At 29.5% G+C, this 23,613-nt stretch overlaps 2 protein-coding genes across 2 annotated transcripts in view; one reads left to right on the top strand and one right to left on the bottom strand.

Annotated features, from left to right (window-relative positions):
* The window catches only part of LOC135961857 (gastrula zinc finger protein XlCGF7.1), a 175,550-nt gene that overhangs the window by 37,777 nt on the left and 114,160 nt on the right, over positions 1–23,613 (bottom strand). The window lies entirely within an intron of this gene.
* The window catches only part of Dh44-R1 (Diuretic hormone 44 receptor 1), a 37,637-nt gene continuing 26,059 nt past the window's right edge, over positions 12,036–23,613 (top strand). Inside the window, exons 1-2 of the mRNA XM_065512954.1 lie at positions 12,036–12,713; positions 21,950–22,148. Of these exons, the coding sequence (XP_065369026.1) occupies positions 12,362–12,713; positions 21,950–22,148 (551 nt within the window). The 5' untranslated portion in view covers positions 12,036–12,361. The remainder of the gene's footprint in view (positions 12,714–21,949; positions 22,149–23,613) is intronic.

The following is a 23,613-nucleotide window of genomic DNA, read 5'->3' as shown; positions in this document are numbered from 1 at the left end:
CCACCAGGGGCGCAACCAAGGGTCCTCAAAGTAGGACACCTCGGGTTTGTTATATTTTTTTTGTAACTTCTAAATGGTTAGATTGGTTTGAATGAAATTTCACATGCGCAAAGAAGAAGTGCTGTCGAGTTTAAGTTCTGAATGTGGACCTCATAGGCCCACCAGGGGCGCGACCAAGGGTCCTCAAAGTAGGACACCTCGGGTATGTTATATTTTTAAAACGATCCTATTTCTTCGTTTGTGTTCCCATTTCAAAAAAATTACACATATAAAATCTCTTCATCGAGCGCTACAAAAGACCTAGTCGTAGCTATCAATTACCTCTTATAGCTTAGGAGATATTTGCATTTGAAAATTAAATTTTCAATATTTTTACCCAATCTACTCCAGTTTTTTGATAACAGCGTATCCAAATATCTTCCGATTTTCTCCAGTTTTACTTCATTAAACTAACAACATATGTATGTGTCAAATAGAAAAAGAACTGTTTAAAAATAATGACTAAGTCCAAAGTTATATGCATTTGAATTTCAAAAATTTTAAAAAGCCGATTTTTCGCTAATTTTTATGGGAAAAAAAACTGTTTTTCTTTTTAAGTTATCACAAAAAAATTCTAAGAGGATGTATAAGGAATTTATACTTTCTGAAAGCTAAGTTTTCATAAAATATTTGAAATGAAAAAAAAATTAAAAATTTTTTGTTACCGAAGGGACCAGGTCCATTCAAAAAACACCTATTTTTTATATAAAATTAAACTTTTGGGCAAAAATTCTCAAATCGCATATTCGATATCAAAATATAGTAATCGATTTTAGATGGCCCAATATGCTTTTAATTATTTTGTAAAGGGTTCCGATAACTCCGACCCTGGTATGGATATTATAGCCAAAAAACTAAAAATTTCCATTTTTGGGATTTTTCAACACTTTTTTGAGAATTGCGGGATTGCGGATAATAAATTTCAAAATTCGTTTTTATTTTTCCATTTTGAATGGACAATTTTACATAACTGTGTTTCATTAAAAACTATTCATAAATAACAATTTTATTTCAATTCGAAAAATTTGTATCTATGCAAAAATTCAATAAAAAATTTTTTTTTGTCATATTTTTTAATAAAGTATTCCATGAATTTTTAATTGTCCAAAGTTATAAATATTTTTGAAAAATAGACAAATAGCTTGAACTAAATTATATTATATCGCATCATAACATTTTTAATTCTATGTATAAATTTCAAAATAATCGAAAAAAACTTCTCCTGTAAAATTTGTGTTTTGTCGCTTACGATAATTTGGCGCTAAGGGCTCGATATTATAAAAATACCAAAAAATCAATTTGTAAAAAAAAATCGAAAAAGTACCTTTTGTTCAGGCTTGGGCGGTAATGATTACATTGTGTAATATATTACTGGTACATTACCATTACCTTGTAATTGTAATTGGATTTTTGCAATTACAATTACTTGTAATGTGTAATTGACCAATAGCACATTACAATTACATGTAATTGTAATTGAATTTTTCAATTACAATTACAAGTAATTGTAATTGCAAAATTTTACATTACAATTACATGTAATTGTAATTGAAAAATGTCAATTACAATTACAAAATTAAGAAAAAGTAATAATAATATGACTAAAACTATGTAATGATTACTTTCAAAGTATTTATTATTAAAAAAATATAAAATTACAGAAGTTACCAATTACTTATTTTTATAGTGTGCAGTAGAATGCCGAAGACCAGTATATTATATAGTAACACATACATACATATCTACTGATGTATACTCGATTAATTAAATTAGTCTTCAGTTTCACAACAAAGATTGAAAATCTTGATATAAGTATAGTTTGTAAACAATAATTTTTAAATTTGTTCGAAGTACATATGTATATTGAATTGTAGCAACTTCGAATTCTCTGAAATTCAAAGGATACATTCTACTCATTTCAAGACGTATTAACTCGAAACTCCAACTTCATATCATTTTATATCCCTCTAAATTAGAACATTTACTTCTCAGAACTAATATATTGGCCTTTTTTGTAATATGATGTACGAATATTGAACAAAATTAACAAACTATTTTTAAAACGAAGTAAATTTGTAAGTTATGATTTACATTTAAAAACAAGTAAGAGTACTATATTTGACCGTGCCGCGTCTGAAATACCCTCCTCATTGGTATAAAGATCTTATTATGTATGAGGATTGAGAAAATGTCATTGAAATACTATTAAATAAATATATGAAATAATATAACATTTGTTAAAAATACTATTTTGCGCAGAAGTTATTTCATTTCGAATGTAAAATAATTATATATAATTCAACTGAAGAATCCGATTATAAAAAAGGGTATACAAATATATTTAGACATAGTTCAAAATTTTGCATACGGAAATTTTAATATACATATATTCGCGTTTAATGAAATCTCCGGATATGAGCCTTATATACGTGCAATATATAATTATGAACCCATAGTCTCAAAATCAAATAGTATGATTTCTGTCTACTTGAAACTGATTTCTGTTAAATTTTTGATCGATATAAATGTGCGTTAATGTATTTTTGGGTTGAGGGACATATGTGGGGCTATGACCTACTTGGTTCAGTAAAGATTTATTTTGGAGATTGTGAAGGTTTTTCGGAAATGTTTCTCATGCGAAGGCTATGACGATAATTTATCTTCACAAAATTGAGTACAGTGATTTTTATATATATTGAAATTTTTTGTTTCGAATTTCAACTTGATAACTATATTTGTAAGAAATTTATTACTATCTTATTCGGGAGTTGACCTTATATGGGAGGTATAGCCAAATATGGACTATATTCACAAAATCCTGTAGTATGATTTGCAAATATAAATTACGGATAGGTATGGAATTTTTGTTCAATATTAATATTTTTTAGATATTTATGCAGCTTAATGTGTTCGTAAATGGTCCTTATATGGTCCTTAAGAATTGAGTATTAAATCCTCGAAAATTTTACATTTTTTAATTCTTTATGCAATTATTTTATATCTTTGACGAAATAATATTTTTAAAAATAGTATCAAAGTTTTTAAAAATATGTTTAAATGAGCTTTAAAAAAATATATTTCATTAAAACCGTTAAAGAAACCTGAAACCGGTCGAGTTTACAAAGATGAAAAAAACGGTAAACCGGTTTAATATTTATAAATGTAATTGAATTTAAAGTAATTAAATTACTTTTTAATAAATTACATATGCTTTTTCTATCAATTACAATTACTGGTAATTGTAATTGCCCTTTTTCAATTACAATTACTGTTAATTGTAATTGAATTTTTCAAATTACAATTACATGTAATTGTAATTGAAAAATAGCAATTACAATTACCAGTAATTGTAATCATAATTCTTCAATTACAATTACATGTAATTGTAATTTGAAATTATCAATTGCAATTACACCTAAAGTAATTTAATGGAAAATGTAATTGGCATCGCCCAAGCCTGGTCAAAAAATTAGTTTTTCTCGAAAATCGCAAAATTTAAATCGCAGTTACGGATAAACTATAGGAGGTATTGATATTCTTTTTTCACATTTTTATTCCCTATTATGTTGTCAATAATCCCCAAATGATGATCAGAAAATTCTAAGATTTGTTTAACAAAATTTTTAAAAATTTGAAATTGGAGTTTTGAAACTGCCGTTAAAAAAAATATTTTTTTTGGTCATACCTGCGAATAGGTTAACAGTATCCAACGAAGACAAAAACTCATATACAAGTAAATATGTATATATTTTAAGTAAAAATAAGCTCTTATTTTAATATTTCTCAAAATATGTTAATTTTGTTCATACACTTCTTGTTCTAGTGGCCTGAGACACGTAAATGGCCTGGCGATTTTTTAATAACTGTAACATTTTTTAACCAATTTTTATATCTTATTAGAACAACAATTACGTACACATTTCGATTCTTTTAAATTAAATTGCAAAAGCAATTATTTAATGGCAAAATTTTTAAAAAAACTGAAAAACTTGAATTTTTTTCTCTTGAAAATGCACCTCAAAACTAAATCGCAAGTCGGAACGGGTTGCAATCATGATAGAAGGACAAAATTTCATATTTAACTATAGTTTTATATATATAAAAAACAAGTAAGAAAGTATGGTCGGTCAAGCCCGACCATATAATACTCTACACCAAGTAAATGAGTAAAAATATTTTTCTTTTAAAATATGAATAATTTATATTCGTGAGTGATTTTCGGAAGTGGGCCTTATATGGGAGCTATGAAAAATTATCACCATAAAATTAGGTCGTGTGATTTATGTCTATATTAAAGTTAACTATGTTGAATTTTGTGTATATACCAACATTTTTAAGTGATTTAAGCACGTTAAAGTGATTTTCGGAAGCGGGTCTATATGGGAGCTATGACTAATTATGGACCGATCGTAACAAAATTTGGTGACATGAATTTTGTATATATAAAACTTATTTGGAGCGAAATTTGTGTAGATAGATATATAAATTAAACATTTATGACCGATAAAGTCCAATTTCGAGAGGACATTTGTATGGGGGCTAGGTGAAATAATAGACCGATTTCAGCCAGTTTCAATAGGCTTCGTCCTTGGGCCGAAAAAATTATATATACCAAATTTTATCGAAATATCTTCAAAATTGCGACCTGTACTCTACGCACAAGGTTTACATGGACAGCCACCCAGACGGACGGACATGGTTTAATCGACTCAGAAAGTGATTCTAAGTCGATCGGTATACTTTAATGTGGGTGTTAGACCAATATTTTTGGGAGTTACACACATCTGCACAAACGCATAATACCCTCTCCACTATGGTGGTGTAGGGTATAAAAATAGAGGGTATGCGTTCCAAAATTTTTGGAACACTCTAATGTGTATAGACTTTTCTATTGAAAATTGAAAAGTAAAAACAAAATTTGTAATCAGGAATCACGCAATTTTCAAAAAAGAGTTGCAAAATCCCAAAAATGTTTTTTTTTTAGTTTTTTGGCTATAATATTCATACCAGGGCGGGGTTATCGGAACCCTTTAGAAAACAATTAAGAACATATTTGGCCATATAAAATGGGTTACTACATTTTGATATCGACTATGCGATTTGATAATTTTTGCCCTAATGTTAAATTTTACATAAAAAATATGTGTTTTTTGGACGGACCTGGTCCCCTTGGTATCAATAATTTTGAAATTTGTTTTCATTTAGAATATTTAATATAAAGTAAGCTTTTCAAAAAGTATAAATTCCTGATAAATTTTTTTAGAAATTTTTTAGATATCTTAAAGAGAAAAAAAGTACTTTTTTCTTAAAAATTTGCGAAAAATCGATTTTTTAAAAATGTTTAAATTCAAATGCGTATAACGTTGGAGTCATTTACGATTTTTAAACAGTTCTTTTTCTGTTTGACATATACATTTGTTGTTAGTTCAATAGAAAAATGGAGAAAATCGGGAAATATTATCAAAAAACTGGAGTAGAATGGTTAAAAATGTTGAAAATTTAATTTTCAAATGCGAATATCTCCTAAGTTATAAGAGATAATTGGTGTGCTTGATGAGGAGATTCTATATATGTATTTTTTTTGAAATAGGATGGTTTTAAAAATTGAACATACCCGAGGTGTCCTACTTTGGGGACCCCTGGCCGCACCCAAAACTTAAACTCGACAGCTCTTTGCAAATGTCAAATTTCATTCAAATCGGACTAAGGGTTTAGAAGTTACAAATTTATTCCCTCATTTTTTTCCTATACCACTACTTTGGAGTAAAACTAGAATGCCCCTATACCCTTGCTATTCACTTTAGTGCTGGATGACATCATGAGCAAAGTCTGTTCAGAGAGAAGAGGAATCACATGGATTCTCTCACGCCAACTTGAGGATTTGGATTATGCGGATGATATCTGTCTATTCTCGCATAAGATCTCCAACATGCAAGCAAAAGTAGAACATTTGGAAAGAATACCACGCAATATTGGACTTGAGATAAATATCAAGAAAGCCAAAGCTATGAGAATTAACAACGTTAGAGCCGCTAACATCATGCTACAAGGTCAACCAGTTGAATATGTCGAAAGCTTCGCTATCTAGGCGCTGAAATAGACGTAAACAACAGGCTTAATAAAGCAAGAGCGGCATTTGGAAGACTACAACCAGTATGGAGGAACTCACAAATATCCAGACGAACCATGCTTAGAATATTCAACTCAAGTGTTAAGTCTACTCTGTTTGTTAGCATCGAACACCATCTCGCAAAAGCTACAGGTATTCATCAACAAGTGCCTCAGAATCTCTCTTTACTCAATTGGTTACTTTACACAGCCCAAGTAATCTAGTGTGAAGACATTTGTCACTTAAGTGTCTCTAAGTAATCTAGAGTTTAGTCACTTTAAACGTTTATTTTGTACTGCACTTTAGAAAGTAGTTATTTTACCCACCAGAAGTAATCTATAGAAGAGTTCTAGGAGTAAGGTTTCTTTAGAAGCAATCGTTTATTGGGCTGTCTATGAGATGTCTTTTTAACTAACTATTTGAGGTCAATTAGCACCCGTACATGGTAAAATAAATAGTTACGTAGATGATCAAGTAACCAGTTAGGTAACTAGTACGGTAATTGACTCTATGTAACCAGTATGTGAATCCAATACGTTGACTAGTATAAATAAGTTATCAGAAAGTCTCATTCTAATCATAAAGTGTTCAGGAAAGTCACCAAGAGCAGCTGGGTAAATATTAGACACATACTCATACAAACATATACATACACAAATACATTATGCTTGGTGGATTTTTTATTTGCCATCGCCAGAAAAGTCTGTGGATGTACATATATGTATGTATATGTAATTATGAAGGAAGGAGGTGATGGCTGGCTGTATGCATTTAAAATGTATTTTAATTCCTCCACGGTCGCTGTGTGAAAATTCTGTGAATTGTCGAGGTTGGATTAAGTAAAAAAAATTCTTAAAAGACTAACAAAAAAATTCATATACTATATATATATGTATTATATTGTACATTTTCCCTGTTTTTTTTACATTTTCCATTATCATTAGTGCCCCCTTTTCATTAAGGGGTGTAATTACGGGTAAATAAATGGTAAGAAAATAGTATTGAAATCCATTAAGATTTTATGTTTGAAAAAATTAATAGCAAATCAAGTACTGAATTGAAAAGCTTAATGTAATGAAGCGAAAAAATACTCTAAGAGCAATGAAATTGATTAAGTAAAAATAATGCAATATAAAAATGTATCGTGATATTACATAAGAAAATGTAACACCATCAGAATGAGTGAGATATTACTTAAAGATTGGAGAAACAATTTTGGTGTAATAATTTTGGGGAAATTTAAATTTTTCACCCCCTGCATCCGCGCCTGTTAACCACTCATTGTGAAGAGTATTATCATTGGTCTCAATGCAAATATGCAAGGAATACTGGATATGCATGTGTTCTACAACTAGTTGTGGAACAAATACAGTTTTTCCAGGGATTTTTAGATTTTCTTATAATTTTTAACAATTTTACTATATTTGCTTTAACCCTTTGACGACCATAGGTAAATATGCATGCCCGAGGATTTTTAAAAGATTTATGCTCAATAAAGTGATTTTTGGAAGCGAGCCTTATATGGGAGCTATGACTAATTATAGACCGATCGGCATGAAATTAGATGACATGATTTCCATAGTATAAAGTATTTCGGCAGGACATTTGTATGGGAGCTTGGAGAAATAATGGACCGATTTCAGCCAGTTTCAATAGGCTTCGTCCTGGGGCCTAAAAAAGTTTATCGAAATCTCTTCAAAATTAATCGACTCATAAAGTGATTCTGAGTCTATAGGTAAAATTTAAAGTGGATGTTACACTAATATTTTTGGGCGTTACAAACATCTACACAAACTCATTATAGCTATGTACATATATTCGGCTGTGCCGAATCTTATATACCCTTCACCAAATTGTACTTTAAATTACAAATTTTAAATATTTTTAGGTATACAAAATTTAAAAAAAAAAAAATTTTCAAAATAGTTTTTTAAAATTTAAAAAAAAATAGTTTTCCAAATTTTTTTTTCAAGTTATTTAAATTTTTTTAAAATTATTTGTGAAAAACTAGTAGGAGAGCTATATTTGGCTGTGCCGAATCTTATATACCCTTTTTAAAAAAGTTTTTCCAATTTTTTTTTAAATTTTTCCAATTTTTTTTTAATTTTTAAAAATAAAAAATTTTTGATGAAAAAAAAATGCCATGAAACAATACAAATATTTAATGGGGATTCAAACCTTGTGTGTTAGAAATTGGGTACCTACTTGTATAATATTGACATTTACTCCGGAAAAAACCATTCGTTGAAAACGGTCTTGGTGGGGCTGTTGTCTTGCAGTTATCTGGCAAAAAAAGGGGTTAAAGTTTACTTCGACAATTTTTTACGAGCCTGAAATTAATGCATATTCTTCAAGAAAATTACATAAAGGCATGCGGAACAATCCGGTTTAATAGGAAGCACATGCCAAATAATTTTCCGGATGGTAAAGATAGAAGAAAAGAAGTAAAATGGATGGACAAACGTGGTGTCTACCTAGCCTCAAATTTTATTGACCCGATATCATGCGACGTGTAGCTGGGCAAGCTGCTAAAATAGATATTGATTGCCTCCTAATTAAACAGCACTATAACAAGGGAATAGGAGGAGTTGATATAATATAATATAAGTGTATTATGAGCACGATCGTAAAAGTAAATGGCGTTGGTTCTTCCACCTTTACGAGTTATGTGTTAATAATGAAGGTGGAAAACATTGTTCAAATTGTGTTTCAATAATAAGTATAGTCGCACAAATAATTTTTGCGTTCCCTTGCAGTTAAATAATTTGGGATAAAAAATTTCCTTTCAACCCTTAGGCAACTATGTTTGCCAAGCGAAATGGGGGATTAAAAAAGGGGCAGATTTTTTTTAGAACTACTATAAGGCCATAGACTTAAAAAATAAAACAAAAAAGTAAAACGTTTCAGCAGAAAATGTTTGGTCGTCAAGGGTTAAAGTAAAAATATAATTTTTTATAAATTTACCAGGCACGCTTTGTAAAATTTTTAAAATAGAGTTAACAAAATGTTAAAATTCGTGAATTTTTTAATTTGCTTTTAAATAAATATTAAAAACGATTTACAAGTTTTTGTCAACAAAAGTTCTATATTATTCCTCCATATAGGTAAGACTTTTACAAAAAGTACTATTTTTTTTTTTTGGAAATTTTACAAGATTTTCGTATTGATCTATAGTAGAATAAACACTCAAGCTTTTTTTTTACAATCCTGACGGAAAAGTTTTTAAAAAAAACATAAACGATTACTTCAAAAAATATAATTGTTTAGCAAAATGCGAATAGATGCCAATAAACTATGTTTTAAGGACTAAAGAAAAGGTGGTTAGTAAAGTGACCACTAATCCGCAAAGAGTTAACCCGTTGAGCTTTGCTACCCCTATCGAAGTAAAATAAACAAATGTTATAAAAAATTAAATGAATATAATTAATACCGGAATTTTTTGATAGTTTTTAATTCTATACCATGCTTTTGTCATTGAAAGTATAAAAAATTGTTTGCAAAATCTTGCAACTAGAGTTCTCTCCCTGTTCCGATCACTCCAATTTTTGGTTAAACTTCATGCTGTGATAAGAAATTGAATCGTGAACAGTTTGAAATGAACAATTTACATTGTATGGTAGGTGCCACGCCAGCTAATATAATACTAAATTATATGGAATAATAAGTGTGATAGTCGGGCAAAAATTTTTTTTAAAAATTTATTTTTAAAATATTTTTTTTTTTAATTTAAAAAATTGTTCATATGTTAGCAGTTTAAGAGTTTTAAATTTCTCATGGTACTTTTACAGAAATACTTTTTTGTATGTTAATTAAAAGTTTAAATTTTGAAAAAAAATATTTATTTTTTGAAAAAGATTTTTTTTTTGGTTCATTTATGTATGATAATTTTTAATGAAAAAATTTAAAATTATTTAAAATTTTATTAAAAAGTTCTTTATGATCTTTTTTTAAAATATGAAAAATGTACACTGATTTAAAAATTTTTAAAAAACGGGATGATTAAATATTCGAACAGTTTTACACCTTTCAATTTGTACTTCACTGCGGTTTAGACACATTTTTTTTGGAAAATATTTCGTTGTCTCGTGAACTATTAAATATATCTTGTGGGATACTTTCAGTAACTATCTAAATATAAATATTCGGATATTAAAAGCGTTTTTGTGGAATTTTGTCAATTTAGTAGATCCTGGGTGACTATTTTTGGGCGGATAGCTCATTAGCTTCCATTCTAACTACGAAACCCTACAAATGCCAATCGACTTAGAAATACCTCAGCTCTGACTGTGTAAAATTTGATTAATGTATCTTTAATGATTTTCAAAATAAGTTGCTTTAATATTTGTTGTGCAATTGAAACAAATGAAAAATTGGCAAAAATATCTGGAGTTAAAACGTAATATTATAGGACTGCTATGGCAGGTTAAAGATAAAATAATTCGTATGTAAACAACGAAACTTCTAAAAATGTTCACACTAACTTAACTCTATGTGCCCCATATTGCAAACAAATTCAAGTACATATCATTTGTATTTATTTGTAATACAAAGAATATTCATTGAAATTTCTCAATAAATATTTAGTGAATAATGTCAATACATTTATTGTCAATAAAACAAAACAGCATGAATGAAATAAACATGAATCAATAATACTTTGTTATATACAATTCTAGTCTTTCTAATATAAAATAATAAAAATACTTGAGATCGATGACAAATCAAATATGAAATATGTATTTTACCTTGCTTTTATATACAAAACAAATAAACCTAATAATAAATTATTACATTTATTTATTTGCTTATTGTGTTGGAAAATAAAAATATATTGTGTAGTACTTACATAACCCAGCAGTTAAGCAAGTAGTCAAAGTATCCCTTATAGACAGTAATTGTCACTAAAGACTGATAAATTGATATATTTTGGGTCATTTGGCACATATGTAGTCTTTGTAGTGCAGAGAGAAGTCAATTGGTTACATATTTTGGGTTATTTGACACGTCTGTGCTCTTTTTAGTCCAGATAGAAGTCAATTTGTTACTTTATACACCCCAGGTAATCTACAATGAAGTCAATTGTCACTTTAGTGTCTCTAGGTAATCTGAAGTGTAATCACTTTTAACTTTTTTTTACTGCACTTTAAATGTAGAAATAATCTATTAGAGAGTTGTCAGAGGAAGGTTTGTTTACCAGCCATCGGTTATTGTACTGACTATGTGATGTCTTTCTAAATGACTCTTTGAGTTCAATTAGCAACCGTAAGTGTTAAAATAATCAGTTAAGTAGCTAGTAAAGCAACTGACTATATGTAACCGGTATGTGAGTCCAATTCGTTGACTACTTTAGACTATATATCGGACAGTCTCATTGTAATCCGAAAGGTTCAAGGACATGTATCTAGTTGTCACCCTAAATGATAGATTAAATCACTAGTTCGGGGCAGTCTCCTTGAACTGCTGGGTATATTTTGTACTTTATATACTTAAATATGTCTACAGAGAGGATTACTCAGAAAAAACGCTTATATTGTGGAATTTTAAGAAAAAGACAGGTACCCCGTTTTTTTCATAAAACATGTAACCCAAGAATTCATAGTAATTTTCGATATCGTTCACCAATTAGCTAATGCTGCTACCTAAACCTTTTTTAAATACAGGGGTGAAACCAAAAATCACCACTTTGATAATCATTCTGATTCCTTGCACTTATAACAACTCACCATATTGTATAAAGTCTCATAAATAAAGATTTTCTTAATTTAACAAAGTTAAAATAAATAAATAGCTAATAGAAATCATTTATAAAAATTTCTTTACAGATCATTTGAAACCATCCCTTTCCCAAAACAAAAAGCAGAAACTATTCAAACATTTGAGAACTAACAACGGCACCAGCAACAATAACAATGAGCTACCAACTTTATCAAAGCAAGAGCAAAAGTTATAATAGAACTCAGCAACAGCAACTCAAGCAACGGCAACAACTACAACGACTTATAGTAGATACAATATTGATTTTATCCCCAGATTCTTTCACCATCAACCAGCAACATCAAACAAACAGAAAATAAATTTATTGTTAAAGCATTTATTTTATACTCAAACAACAAGGAACAACAATAAAAAGCCCCAACTCTTCCTGCAACAAAATAACATTTAATAGCCAGCCATACAGCAGATAATACAAACGAAAAAATAATATAAAAAAACATGAATGAAACCACTTTATCTTCTTCCACGAAGGGCAGCCAACACCAGCACCACCACCAAATCATCAACACTTTACAGCCACCAGAGTTGGTGTTGGTGGATGAGGAGTTGGAGGATTTAACCTTAACAACGGCTACACATTTAAACTCGGACGATTTGGATGAAATCAATCAAAGTGCTGAACTGCAATGTCTAATGAAGGAGCATATGGATACAATGACCTTTGGCAACAATACCGACTATTGTCTAACACAATTCGATTCAATACTTTGTTGGCCACGCACTCTGCGTGCCACACTCGCAGCTCTACCATGTTTAGATGAATTTCAGGGCATTCAATATGATAGTTCACGTAAGTATGGGAGAATTTTTTGGAATATTTATTTAAATTTGGAAGGGTAGTTTTTAAATATTTATGGGGATAGGAAGGGGTTTTATCTTTAACTGTTTTGAGATTGGTTTTCTCAAATTGCAAAATATTTTTTAACTCTGTGCTACAGCGACTTATTATTTATTTACAATGTAAGCCCCCAGATAAAAACTTTTTTGTCTTAAAATCCTGCTCTTTAATAACACTGCTCAAAAAAGGACTTCCGGAGTCAAACAAAGATGTCAAAAATTATGTTTTATCAGGAGCCAAAAATTCAATTTTGTGCAGTAGTGTTGGCAATATCCCTAAACGTTTGTGATGGTCTGTTCAGATTTTAGCAGCTCGTAAAAGATAGGACCATTTTGCTCCCACCAAATACAGAGCATTACTTTAGCAATTCGGCTGGTGGACAAAGCTTTACATATCGAGCCCATAGCGCCAAATTATCGTAAGCGACATTTTCTAAATTTTTATACCCTACACCACCATAGTGGGGAGGGTATTATGCGTTTGTGCAGATGTTTGTAGCGCCCAAAAATATTAGTCTAACACCCACCTTAAAGTATACCGATCGACTTAGAATCACTTTCTGAGTCGATTAAACGATGTCCGTCCGTCCGTCCGTCCGTCCGTCTGGTTGGCTGGCTGGCTGTCCATGTAAACCTTGTGCGCAGAGTACAGGTCGCAATTTTGAAGATATTTCGATCAAATTTGGTACATATTACTTTTTCGGCCCAAGGACGAAGCCTATTGAAACTGGCTGAAATCGGTCCATTATTTCACCTAGCCCCCATACAAATGTCCCCTCGAAATTGGACTTTATCGGTCATAAAAGTTTAATTTATCTATGTATCTACACAAATTTCGCTCCAAATAAGTTTTATATATACAAAATTCATGTCACCAAATTTTGTTACGATCGGTCCATAATTAGTCATAGCTCCCACATAGACCCGCTTCCGAAAATCACTTTAACGTGCATAAATCGTTTAAAAATGTTGCCATACACACAAAATTCAACATAGTTAACTTTAATATAGACATAAATAACACGACCTAATTTTATGGTGATCGGTCCATAATTGGTCATAGCTCCCATATAAGGCCTACTTCCGAAAATCACTCATGAATATAAATTATTGATATTTTAAAAGAAAAATATTTTTACTCATTTACTTGGTGTAGGGTATTATATGGTCGGGCTTGACCGACCATACTTTCTTACTTGTTTTTTATTGCAAAAATTAAAATTTTATGGACCGACTGATGTTTTAGCGTTCACAGAATATCAAAATTGTTAATAACTTTAAAATTATAGGGGGTAAGATTTTATCGTAAGTCAATGATTACATTTTACAGTAAACGAATTTTATCGTAAGCGACATATAGTGGTATAGAAAAAAAGAGGGAAATAAATCTGTAACTTCTAAATGGTTAGATTGGTTTGAATGAAATTTCACACGCGCAAAGAAGAAGTGTTCTCGAGTTTAAGTTCTGAACATAAACCTCATGGGTTCACCAGGGCCGCGACCAAGGGTCCTCAAATTAGGACACCTCGGGTATATAACATTTTTAAAATGATCCTATTTCTTCGTTTGTGTTCCGATTTCAAAAAAATTACACATCTTTTCATCGAGTGCAACAAAAGACCTAGTCGTAGCTAGCAATTGTCTCTTATAGCTTAGGAGATATTCGCATTTGAAAATTAAATGTTCAATATTTTTATTCAACCTACTCCAGTTTTTTGATAACAGCGTATTCAAATATTTCCCGATTTACATATGTGTCAAATAAGAAAAGAACTGTTTAAAATTAATGACTAAGTCCAATGTTATATGCATTTGAATTTAAAAAATTGTAAAAGCCGATTTTTCGCTAATTTTTTTGGGAAAAAAGAACTTTTTTTCTTTTTAAGTTATCGCAAAAAATTTCTAAGAGGATGTATAAGGAATTTATTTTTGTTACCGAGGGAACCAGGTCCATTCAAAAAACACCTATTTTTTATGTAAAATTAAACTTTAGGGCAAAAATTCTCAAATCGCGTATTCGGTATAAAAATACAATAACCGATTTTAGATGGCCCAATATGCTTTTAATTATTTTGTAAAGGATTTCGATAACTCCGACCCTGGTATGGATATTATAGCCAAAAAACTAAAAATTTCCATTTTTGGGATTTTTCAACACTTTTTTGGGAATTGCGGGATTGCTGATAATAAATATCATAATTCGTTTTTATTTTTCCATTTTAAATAGAAAATTTTACATAACTGTGAAATTTCATTAAAAACTATTTATAAATAAATATTTTATTTCAATTCGAAAAATTTGTATCTATGCAAAAATTCAATAAAAAATATTTTTTGTCATATTTTTCAATAAAGTATTTAATGAATTTTTAATTGTCAAAAGTTATAAATATTTTTGATGGACAAATAGCTTGAACGAAATTATAATATATTGCATCATAAAATTTTTAATTCTATGTATAAATTTCAAAATAATCGAAAAAACCTCCTGTAAAATTTGTGTTTTGTCGCCTACGATAATTTGGCGCTTAGGGGTCGTAATGATCTCTTACGCTTCAAAAGCTGCCTAAAAGTATGGTATAGTTTATAATAATTTAATATTTTATGGCCCAAAACAGTTAATTCCTTTAGTTTTTTCTTACTAACTTACATTGACCTACCTAAACGGTGTTAAGAATCATTCCTAGGAAGTTCATATGTTCTAGAAAGTTGTTTATTGAGATCTTAGGTACATTTTTGTAGTTAATTGTTTCCTTGAATTTTGTATGGTTTGCTACCCATGGACAGGGAAAAGGACTAACAATTTTGCCCAAAGTCATGCACTTTTTTTATGGACCTCCAAAGATTTGGGCCTTCGCTGTTATTTTTGCAAAAAAGTGATAATTTTCTCAGGCTCATATCTTGCAAACAGTTCGGAATTTTGATTTACTCACTGAGGCAAAGTTGTAGCCCTTGTCATAAAGAACAAAAATTGTGAACATATAAAATCTAGAAAACTTCATATTCAAGATTAAAATCACAAAAAAATTCGAAATATTTTTTAAAGCTGCCTAAAAGTATGCTTTAGTTTATAATAATTTAATAGTTTAGGGCCTAAAACACTAAATTCCTTTAGTTTTTTCTTACTAACTTATATTGACCTACCTAAACGATGTTAGGAATCATTCCTAGAAAGTTGTTTATTGAGATCTTAGGTACATTTTTGTAGTTGATTGCTTCCTTGAATATGGACCTGTAAAAAAATCGAATTTTTTTAAGTTTTTTTCAATTTTTATATTGAAGATGAACAAGGGCTACAACTTTATGACAAGGGCTTCAACTTTGCCTCAGAGAGTAAATCAAAATTCCTAACTGTTTGCAAGATATAAGCCTGAGAAAATTATTACTTTTTTGCAAAAATGGCACCGAGGCCCCAAGTCATTGGGAACCCATAAAAAAAGTACATGACTTTGGGCTAAACTGGGAGACACGGTTCTTTTTTTTTGGTTTTTATCACGCAGTGGTGTCCGTATATGGCTATATTTCCATGACTAAAAAAAATTACACACAGTGTAATTGACGACTTGTTCTTCGTTCATTACAGCGACAATCGATTTTTTATTATTGTTTCTCCAGGCAGTTGCGATTGAATTTGCTCATTTAGCTTGTTAACATCATCATGTTTTGGTACTAAAATTGCACGTTCCCACAGCTAATCCGAATTTGCATTTCACAGAAGTTCGGCGGCAACGACATCACATTTATGGCGGGATCAATTGGAATTTTTCTATTTCCAATGACTAACAGTTGTTTTGAGAATGTTTTGGCAGAAGGGTCTTGCAGCAAATGTATACGCATGTTCGTCGATAGCGTGATTTTAAAGATTGTTGCCATGCTGGAGTTTTTGCTGATTTTGTAAGTTTGTGATTCTGTCTGGTTCAAATTTAATGGGAGTTTGAGTGCACATTGCCTCCGCCGACATTCGTAGGTCAGTTAAGACTTTGTTGTTAATGGGACATTCACATGTCCTCAATCAGCAGTAGAGCTTGGTTGAAAATATCGTCTAAATACGGCTGGTTGTGTTCCATTGCTGATCACTTTCAAGCAGCATCAATCTGAAACACGCTTCTCGATAAGTTTGCATTCGTTTCCATCGATGGTTCTTAAAGGGGCGTCGCTTTCTCCTCATGAACTTATTTGACGACGTGTTCCAAGTGTAATATTTGGGAACTTCAGGATATAATAAAGTCTGGGAGAAATTGTCAGTTCAACAAAATTCGAAGAAAGCCAAAATTTATTTTTATCCAATTTGTTTATACCTTCCAAAAAATAAGATTTGTCGACGTCATCAAAATAGGTATTTTTTGTGAGGCACAACTTGTTTCGCTGAGATATTTCTTCAGGTTTGGAAACAAGAAATAGTCACACGTGACTAAACAACGAAATTCGGATGCAGAGACCTCAACTGGACGTCCAGAACGTTCGGCATCTTCCAAGGAAATTACAACGAAATTCAGTAAATCACTTTTTACCATTGGAATTGATGGTGCAGAGTTCCAGTAGTATTAATTCAGCTTAGCCTTTGTTTAGAGATGATTTTATTCCGCAAAAAATAACGCTTAACCTTCGCTTTACCAAAGGTTTTTTATGTACATGGTTTACCAATACCCACCCGGGTGACACTACACTTCTATAAATATATGCCACGAACGAAATTTTAAAAAATTGAAAAAACCTTATAAAAAGTTTAAAATGGTTCTATTAAATTCTATAGAACTCTAGAATTTGTTCAGTGAGTACAAATTTCATTTAAATCGAAACAAAATTAAAAAAAATATTAAACCAATAAAATCGATGTGGTCACCCGGGTGGGTATTGGTAAAGCGAAGGTTAATGTGCAGACGAAATTCACTTTTTTGCAATTTCTCCTCAAGTGACTGGATATTCTGCTATCAATGGCGGTCAAACTAAATGACGCAGCTTGTTTAAATTTTGACAGTAGTCAACTGATAGATGACTGTTGGCAGGAACAGTATTGCCCTTTCAATTAAAACTTGGGAAATTAAAAAAGTCGCGGAATTTTTTACCCACCCTCGTAGCAAAACAATGAAACCATCTGTATTTTTAAGAAATAATTTAACAAAATTGTGACCAAAAACTAAATTTTCTCAAATGAAATTTTGAGCCACCCTACTGAGCATACATTTCCCATTTGTATGTGTTACTGAACATTTAAAATTGTTTTACAGCCCACGTAGCTGGGATCTGGTTGTGTTTGCTTAAATAACACAATGGCTAGGAATAGTTTCTTTTAATTTTCATTGTTTGAAAGAGCAAAAAGCCTCTAGAGAAATGTGATGTACTCTAGAACTTTGACATGTCCCTGGCATTATTCTCCATGTAATTTCATGCACCCAAAAGATAAACAATTTTTCTAAATGTTTTGATTAAAGAATTTCTTGTTTTATTTTGTTTTTCCTCTATTCTTTGTAATGCACTGCCATCAATATGTTTGTTGAAATGTTGTTGCTCTTCTTTTTTTTTGATTTTTATAGCAACAATAAAAATGTTTAAACATTAATCAATGTATTGAATTTAAAATTAGTTTTGTGAGAGAAAAAAAAAAACTAAATAAATATTTAACGCAAGTATTATAATAAATTGTGTTATTCGGCAATAAATGTTGGATTTTATTACATTCCGATAATGGCAATATAAATAGTATAAATAGATTTTTATTTAAGTTAAATTGGTTGAGTTTTTTTTTATTATTTTATTTATGCAGCTCAATTTGTTTGTTAATGCAAAACGTCAATTTGATATAATTTTCAATACATTATTTATTGTTATGTAAATGAGTAAAATTTATGCTGAAATAAATTTATACATATATTTTTTTAATATTAAATTTCTATAGAATCATTTATAAATGAATGAAATTTTTAATTTTTAAATAATTATAGTAACTGCATTAACCATTAAACTTTGGTACCATACAGCTCACTATATATTCTAGTAGGGTATTTATAACAATAATTTTCAGAATGCTTAGCTACTCCTCTACAATTTTCATATACATAGCTTTTCAATCGGACCAGTAGAAGCTGTACAAAGATAAATTACACACAATAGCGTGGGATATTAAAAAATATTGCATACTTTTAGGATTTAACATTAATGAAAGTATTTCCATGACGTATACTTGATATTTTGTTATAAATAGATAATAAATTATTAATCATACGCCTTGGTTGTAGAGTTGTAGGGAAAATTTTGTTATTCAATTGACGTTGACTATGGGCTTGTTTCTCTAAAACACCCAATAACGTTGTATGGAAAACAACAAAAATATTAATTTTTATTAGCTTTTCTCTGTATAATTTTACAAAAGCACTTCAAAAAACTTTTTTGATCGAAAAAATATGATAAATCTGAATCTTCTAAACTACTAGTTCGATAGGCTTTAATAAAATTTAATTTTGTTATTACCCGGTTGGAATATAAATTGATCTACAGGGTGTTGAAGTCAATCACCTCTGGTTAAGAAAACTGGAAGTAAAGAAAACCAGTTTTTGGAAATTAATTTGGCATTTCTAAACGGCTGGTCCGATCCGGATAAAATTTGACGTGGGTGTAAACAAAGAGTATTCGAGTTTAAGTTATTAAAATGCTCCCTGGGCGGCGGTATGGAGGCTCAAAGTAGGGTACCTTCGACATGTAAAATTTTTAAACACGTGCCATTTTTTGTTTCCCATCCGATTTCAAAGATTTTTATATTTTTGGAAAGAGCTCGGCTTACGTTTGTTATTTATCTCTTATAATATAGGCATTTATAGTTATAGGCACTTAAAAATTTAAATTTTAAAATTTTGTTAGTTAGACAACTAAATTACCAATAATATACAAAATATTTTAGATCAATATCTATTATGGATTCAAAAATAAACGATTTTCAATTTAAATATTAAAAAAATAGTAGATTTTTTTCTGTTTTTTGGGCGAAAAGGTGACTTAACTCATTTTTATTAAAAAAAAACTTTCTTTAAGAACATACATAACAAGAACATGTATAACAATTTTATCATTTTCTGTAAGGTATCTTTACAAACATGCAGCTTCTAAGCCCTTCGGATTTCGACCTATTTTTTTTATCAAAAATTAAAATTTGGCCACATGTTCTTAAATCCCAAAGCTGGGATCAGAAAACGGAAAGCAGCTTTGGAAACCTTGATGTGTTCCATATTTACCTCCAAAGTATTTTGCCGGCCCCGAAGGAAATGTGGACCGTATGGGCAAAATTGTAAAAAATACCATTTTTTGATTTTCGCTCCAATTTTTAGTAATTGAAGGATGCCTTTTAACCTTTTGACAAGTTTTGTTTACACTTTGTTTTTCATTGAGTTTTGTTAATAAATAATGAATTTATTACATACTACATACATATGTATTGAGTTTCTCAACCTAAAATTTGTATCAACATTTTAATAGGATTGCAAATAATAGGAACAATTTGATTCACATTTATTGCGAACTATTTTTTTTGTTTAGATAAGTTAATATTTGGTCTTACAAAAAAAATTTCAAGTCAATATCTCACTTTAAAACTCCGCCCTTCAAAAATATTGCATCCATTTTATAACTAAAACTCGATCTATATCTAGATTACTAAGTCATTAATATAGTCAATATGGATATCCAATAATGGATATTTCTTTTGCAACGGCGTATATAAAGCCAGAGAAAGTCGGACATACAATTGCTCAAAATCGGTAAAATTATGTTTGACATCGAATTTTTTTTTTCAAAAAAAAATAGTTTTTTGTTATAAAATGTTTTCACAAATAAATTTAAAATTTTTTGTTTTAATTTTTTTTTTTTTAAAAAAATTAATAAAAATTTTGTTTGCATTTACATTTTTATCGCAAATAAATTAAAATTTTTTTTTTACCTAAAAAATATTTAAAATTTGTATTTTAAAGTATAATTTGATGAATAAATTGTCACATAGGATGGTTATGTGTAAATAATCGGGGTTTTTCAAAGGGCAGATGGTACAAAAATGGTGTTTTTAAAAACTACTGCATACCGCTAGGCTTATATGTATATTAATGAATGTGTTTCCACGTCGTATACTTAATATTTTAATATAAATTGATAATTAATTATTAATCATACGCCTACGAAGTAAAGTTGTAGGGAAATTTTGCAATGCAATTAAATTTTATATAAGAGTTGTGTAAAATCACTAATTTCAATTATATATAACTTTTCAAGCAATTATCCAATTTTTACATCGCATAGTAATGCTAATGTACCCAAGTTTCAATAAACATATTCGTATTATCATAATTTGTATCTCGATTTTTTTTTTAACAAACAAATTTTTTTTCACAAATAAATTTCAAAAATATTTTTTATAGAAATTTCAAAAAAAAAAATTTAAAAAAATTTAAATTTAATAAAAAACAATTTTTTAAAATTTTATTTACTTAAAAATATTTAAAATTCTTATTTTAAAGTATAATTTGGTGAAGTTCTCTTACTTGTTTATTCACATTTTATTTTCATTAACAGTTTTAGCCACCAACATTTTTTTCAACCATATTTTCAGCATTTTTTTTTAATTTTTTAAATTTAAATTTTCAAATCTCAGTGCTATTCTACTTTTGATTTCATACAGTATTTTAATATTAATCATATTATTCAGAAAGCGAAACCATTAACACAATTACATTATGCAAATCTCTAACATATTAAATTGTGTATGGAATTCTATTCTATCTTTGAAACATTTCCAATTATGTTTAATGCCACAACACTTATTACAGAGCAGTCAGTATCAACAATATTCCCACAATAGTGGCTTTCTTTCAATAATCGATAAAAACTTATAGGAACTTATGCTACTCAATAGTGTAATCAGCATTATATTTCAGTAGTTTATGTAATAAGGACTGAGACAAAACACAACGAAGTATGAAACTAAAATTAAACGATAAAAAATATTAAAACTAAGATTTTACATTAAAGTAGATAACACAACATAATTGTCTAAGGGATGATCTAGGGACATTGTCCATATTCCATAATTATTTTTGTTTATACTAGTTTGATTGATCCTTTTCTTTTTAAACAACATTTTCCTTTATGCTTGCTCCTATTTTGTACTAATAATCCTATTTTTCTGTAATTTTTTCCATGTATTTATAGAAAATGCGACACGTTATTGTCATGCGAATGGAACGTGGGAGAAATACACAAACTATGATGCCTGCATGCATTTAACCGAACCCGCTACTGTTTCAGAATTTGAGCCAATAATAGAATTGCCAACGATTATTTACTATATTGGCTATACAATTAGTTTAGTGTCGTTAACATTGGCCATTGTGGTTTTTGCATATTTTAAGTAAGTATGAAAAGAACATAAAAATAAATTTAAAAAAAAATTTAAGGAAAAAATAAGAAGTAGTTAAAACTTTTAGAAGTAGTTGTAATTAAGTGTTAGGTTTATCATAATGTTTATTCACAGTTTGCTATTATATCTTTTAAATAAAATGTTAAGTTTTTTTTCCTACTTCTAATTAATTTTAAAGTATGAAATGTGATTGTTGTTAGTAAATGTGGGTTTGTTTATTCACATAGTCTTTGTTTTTTTCAAAAGAGCTTTTAGTCTAATGAGAATTTTCTTTTCAAGATTTTAATTATAGTTTCTTTGTCTTTTGTTTCTAATAATTTCTACATGCCTATTATATATTGCGGGATAAACATTTGAAATAAATAGCAAAAAAAAGTTAGACAAAAATAAGTAGCAGTGTTATTATACTGTGGTGGTGTTGAAGTTTTAGTACTAGGATTTAATTTTGTCCCAGGGTTCTCCGATAGCGTTTAGACACAATTCTAGTACCTTGAAAAATCCAAAATACAATATAAGGCCATCCTAGTTTGCATATCAATTGTAGTTTTGATGTTCATTCAGTTCACCAACAGCTAATGCAGGAGCAAACATTTTGTAAATCTTTCTTGAAGTTTATAACAATCAATAATTTTTCTTTGCATCACCCTAATAGTCAAGGTGATGGTTATATTAAAAGTTCACTTACATGTTATTTTCATGCCAACTCACCTTGAGCGTATAAGTACTTAATTCATTAAACATTCTTTAGAAATTGTTGCTTTTCATTGCTGTTGTTCAAGACCTTTTGTTTGACTACAACATTATGTGGCAAAAGTTAATAATAATCTACATATGATTAATGTTTTATTAGAAGTTCTTTCTTTTTTTTGTTTTAAAAAGTATTAAGGAATTGTAGGCTCATAGTTAATTAAGTATGACATAGAAGATGACACTTTAAGACACTTTTTAATTATTTATTTTTTTAATTAAAGTGTCTTAATAGAACGTTAAACTTGTATATTCTGATAAAATTGGAAAAAACATAGAAAAGTCATAATTTTCACAAATTGTAAGACAAATTATCACATAAAAATAATCCGGGTCTCTTAAAAGCCATTCATATGATGGAATTAAAAAATACTGCATACCTTTAGGCTTATATATATTAATGAATGTATATCCACGACGTATACTTGATATTTTAATACAAATGGATAATCAATTATTAATCATACGCCTAGAATGTAAAGTTGTAATAAAAAGTTAGCAATTCAATAGAAGGCTGTATAGGCGAAGAAACAATATTTCGGACCTTACCAGATTCAAATTTGTTAAAACTTGGAACCCAGGTTCTTTATGTCCATACAAAATATGAAGTTGGTCAAATATTTTAAATTCGCTTCGGTTTGTCTTTTACAGAGGCTCAAAAGTAAAATTTTGTATAAGAATGGTGTAAAGTCGCTCGATTTCAATAGTA

This window comes from Calliphora vicina, chromosome 5 (assembly GCF_958450345.1).
Source record: "Calliphora vicina chromosome 5, idCalVici1.1, whole genome shotgun sequence".
Lineage (NCBI taxonomy): Eukaryota > Metazoa > Arthropoda > Insecta > Diptera > Calliphoridae > Calliphora > Calliphora vicina.
This window is presented reverse-complemented; position numbering and strand designations above follow the sequence as displayed.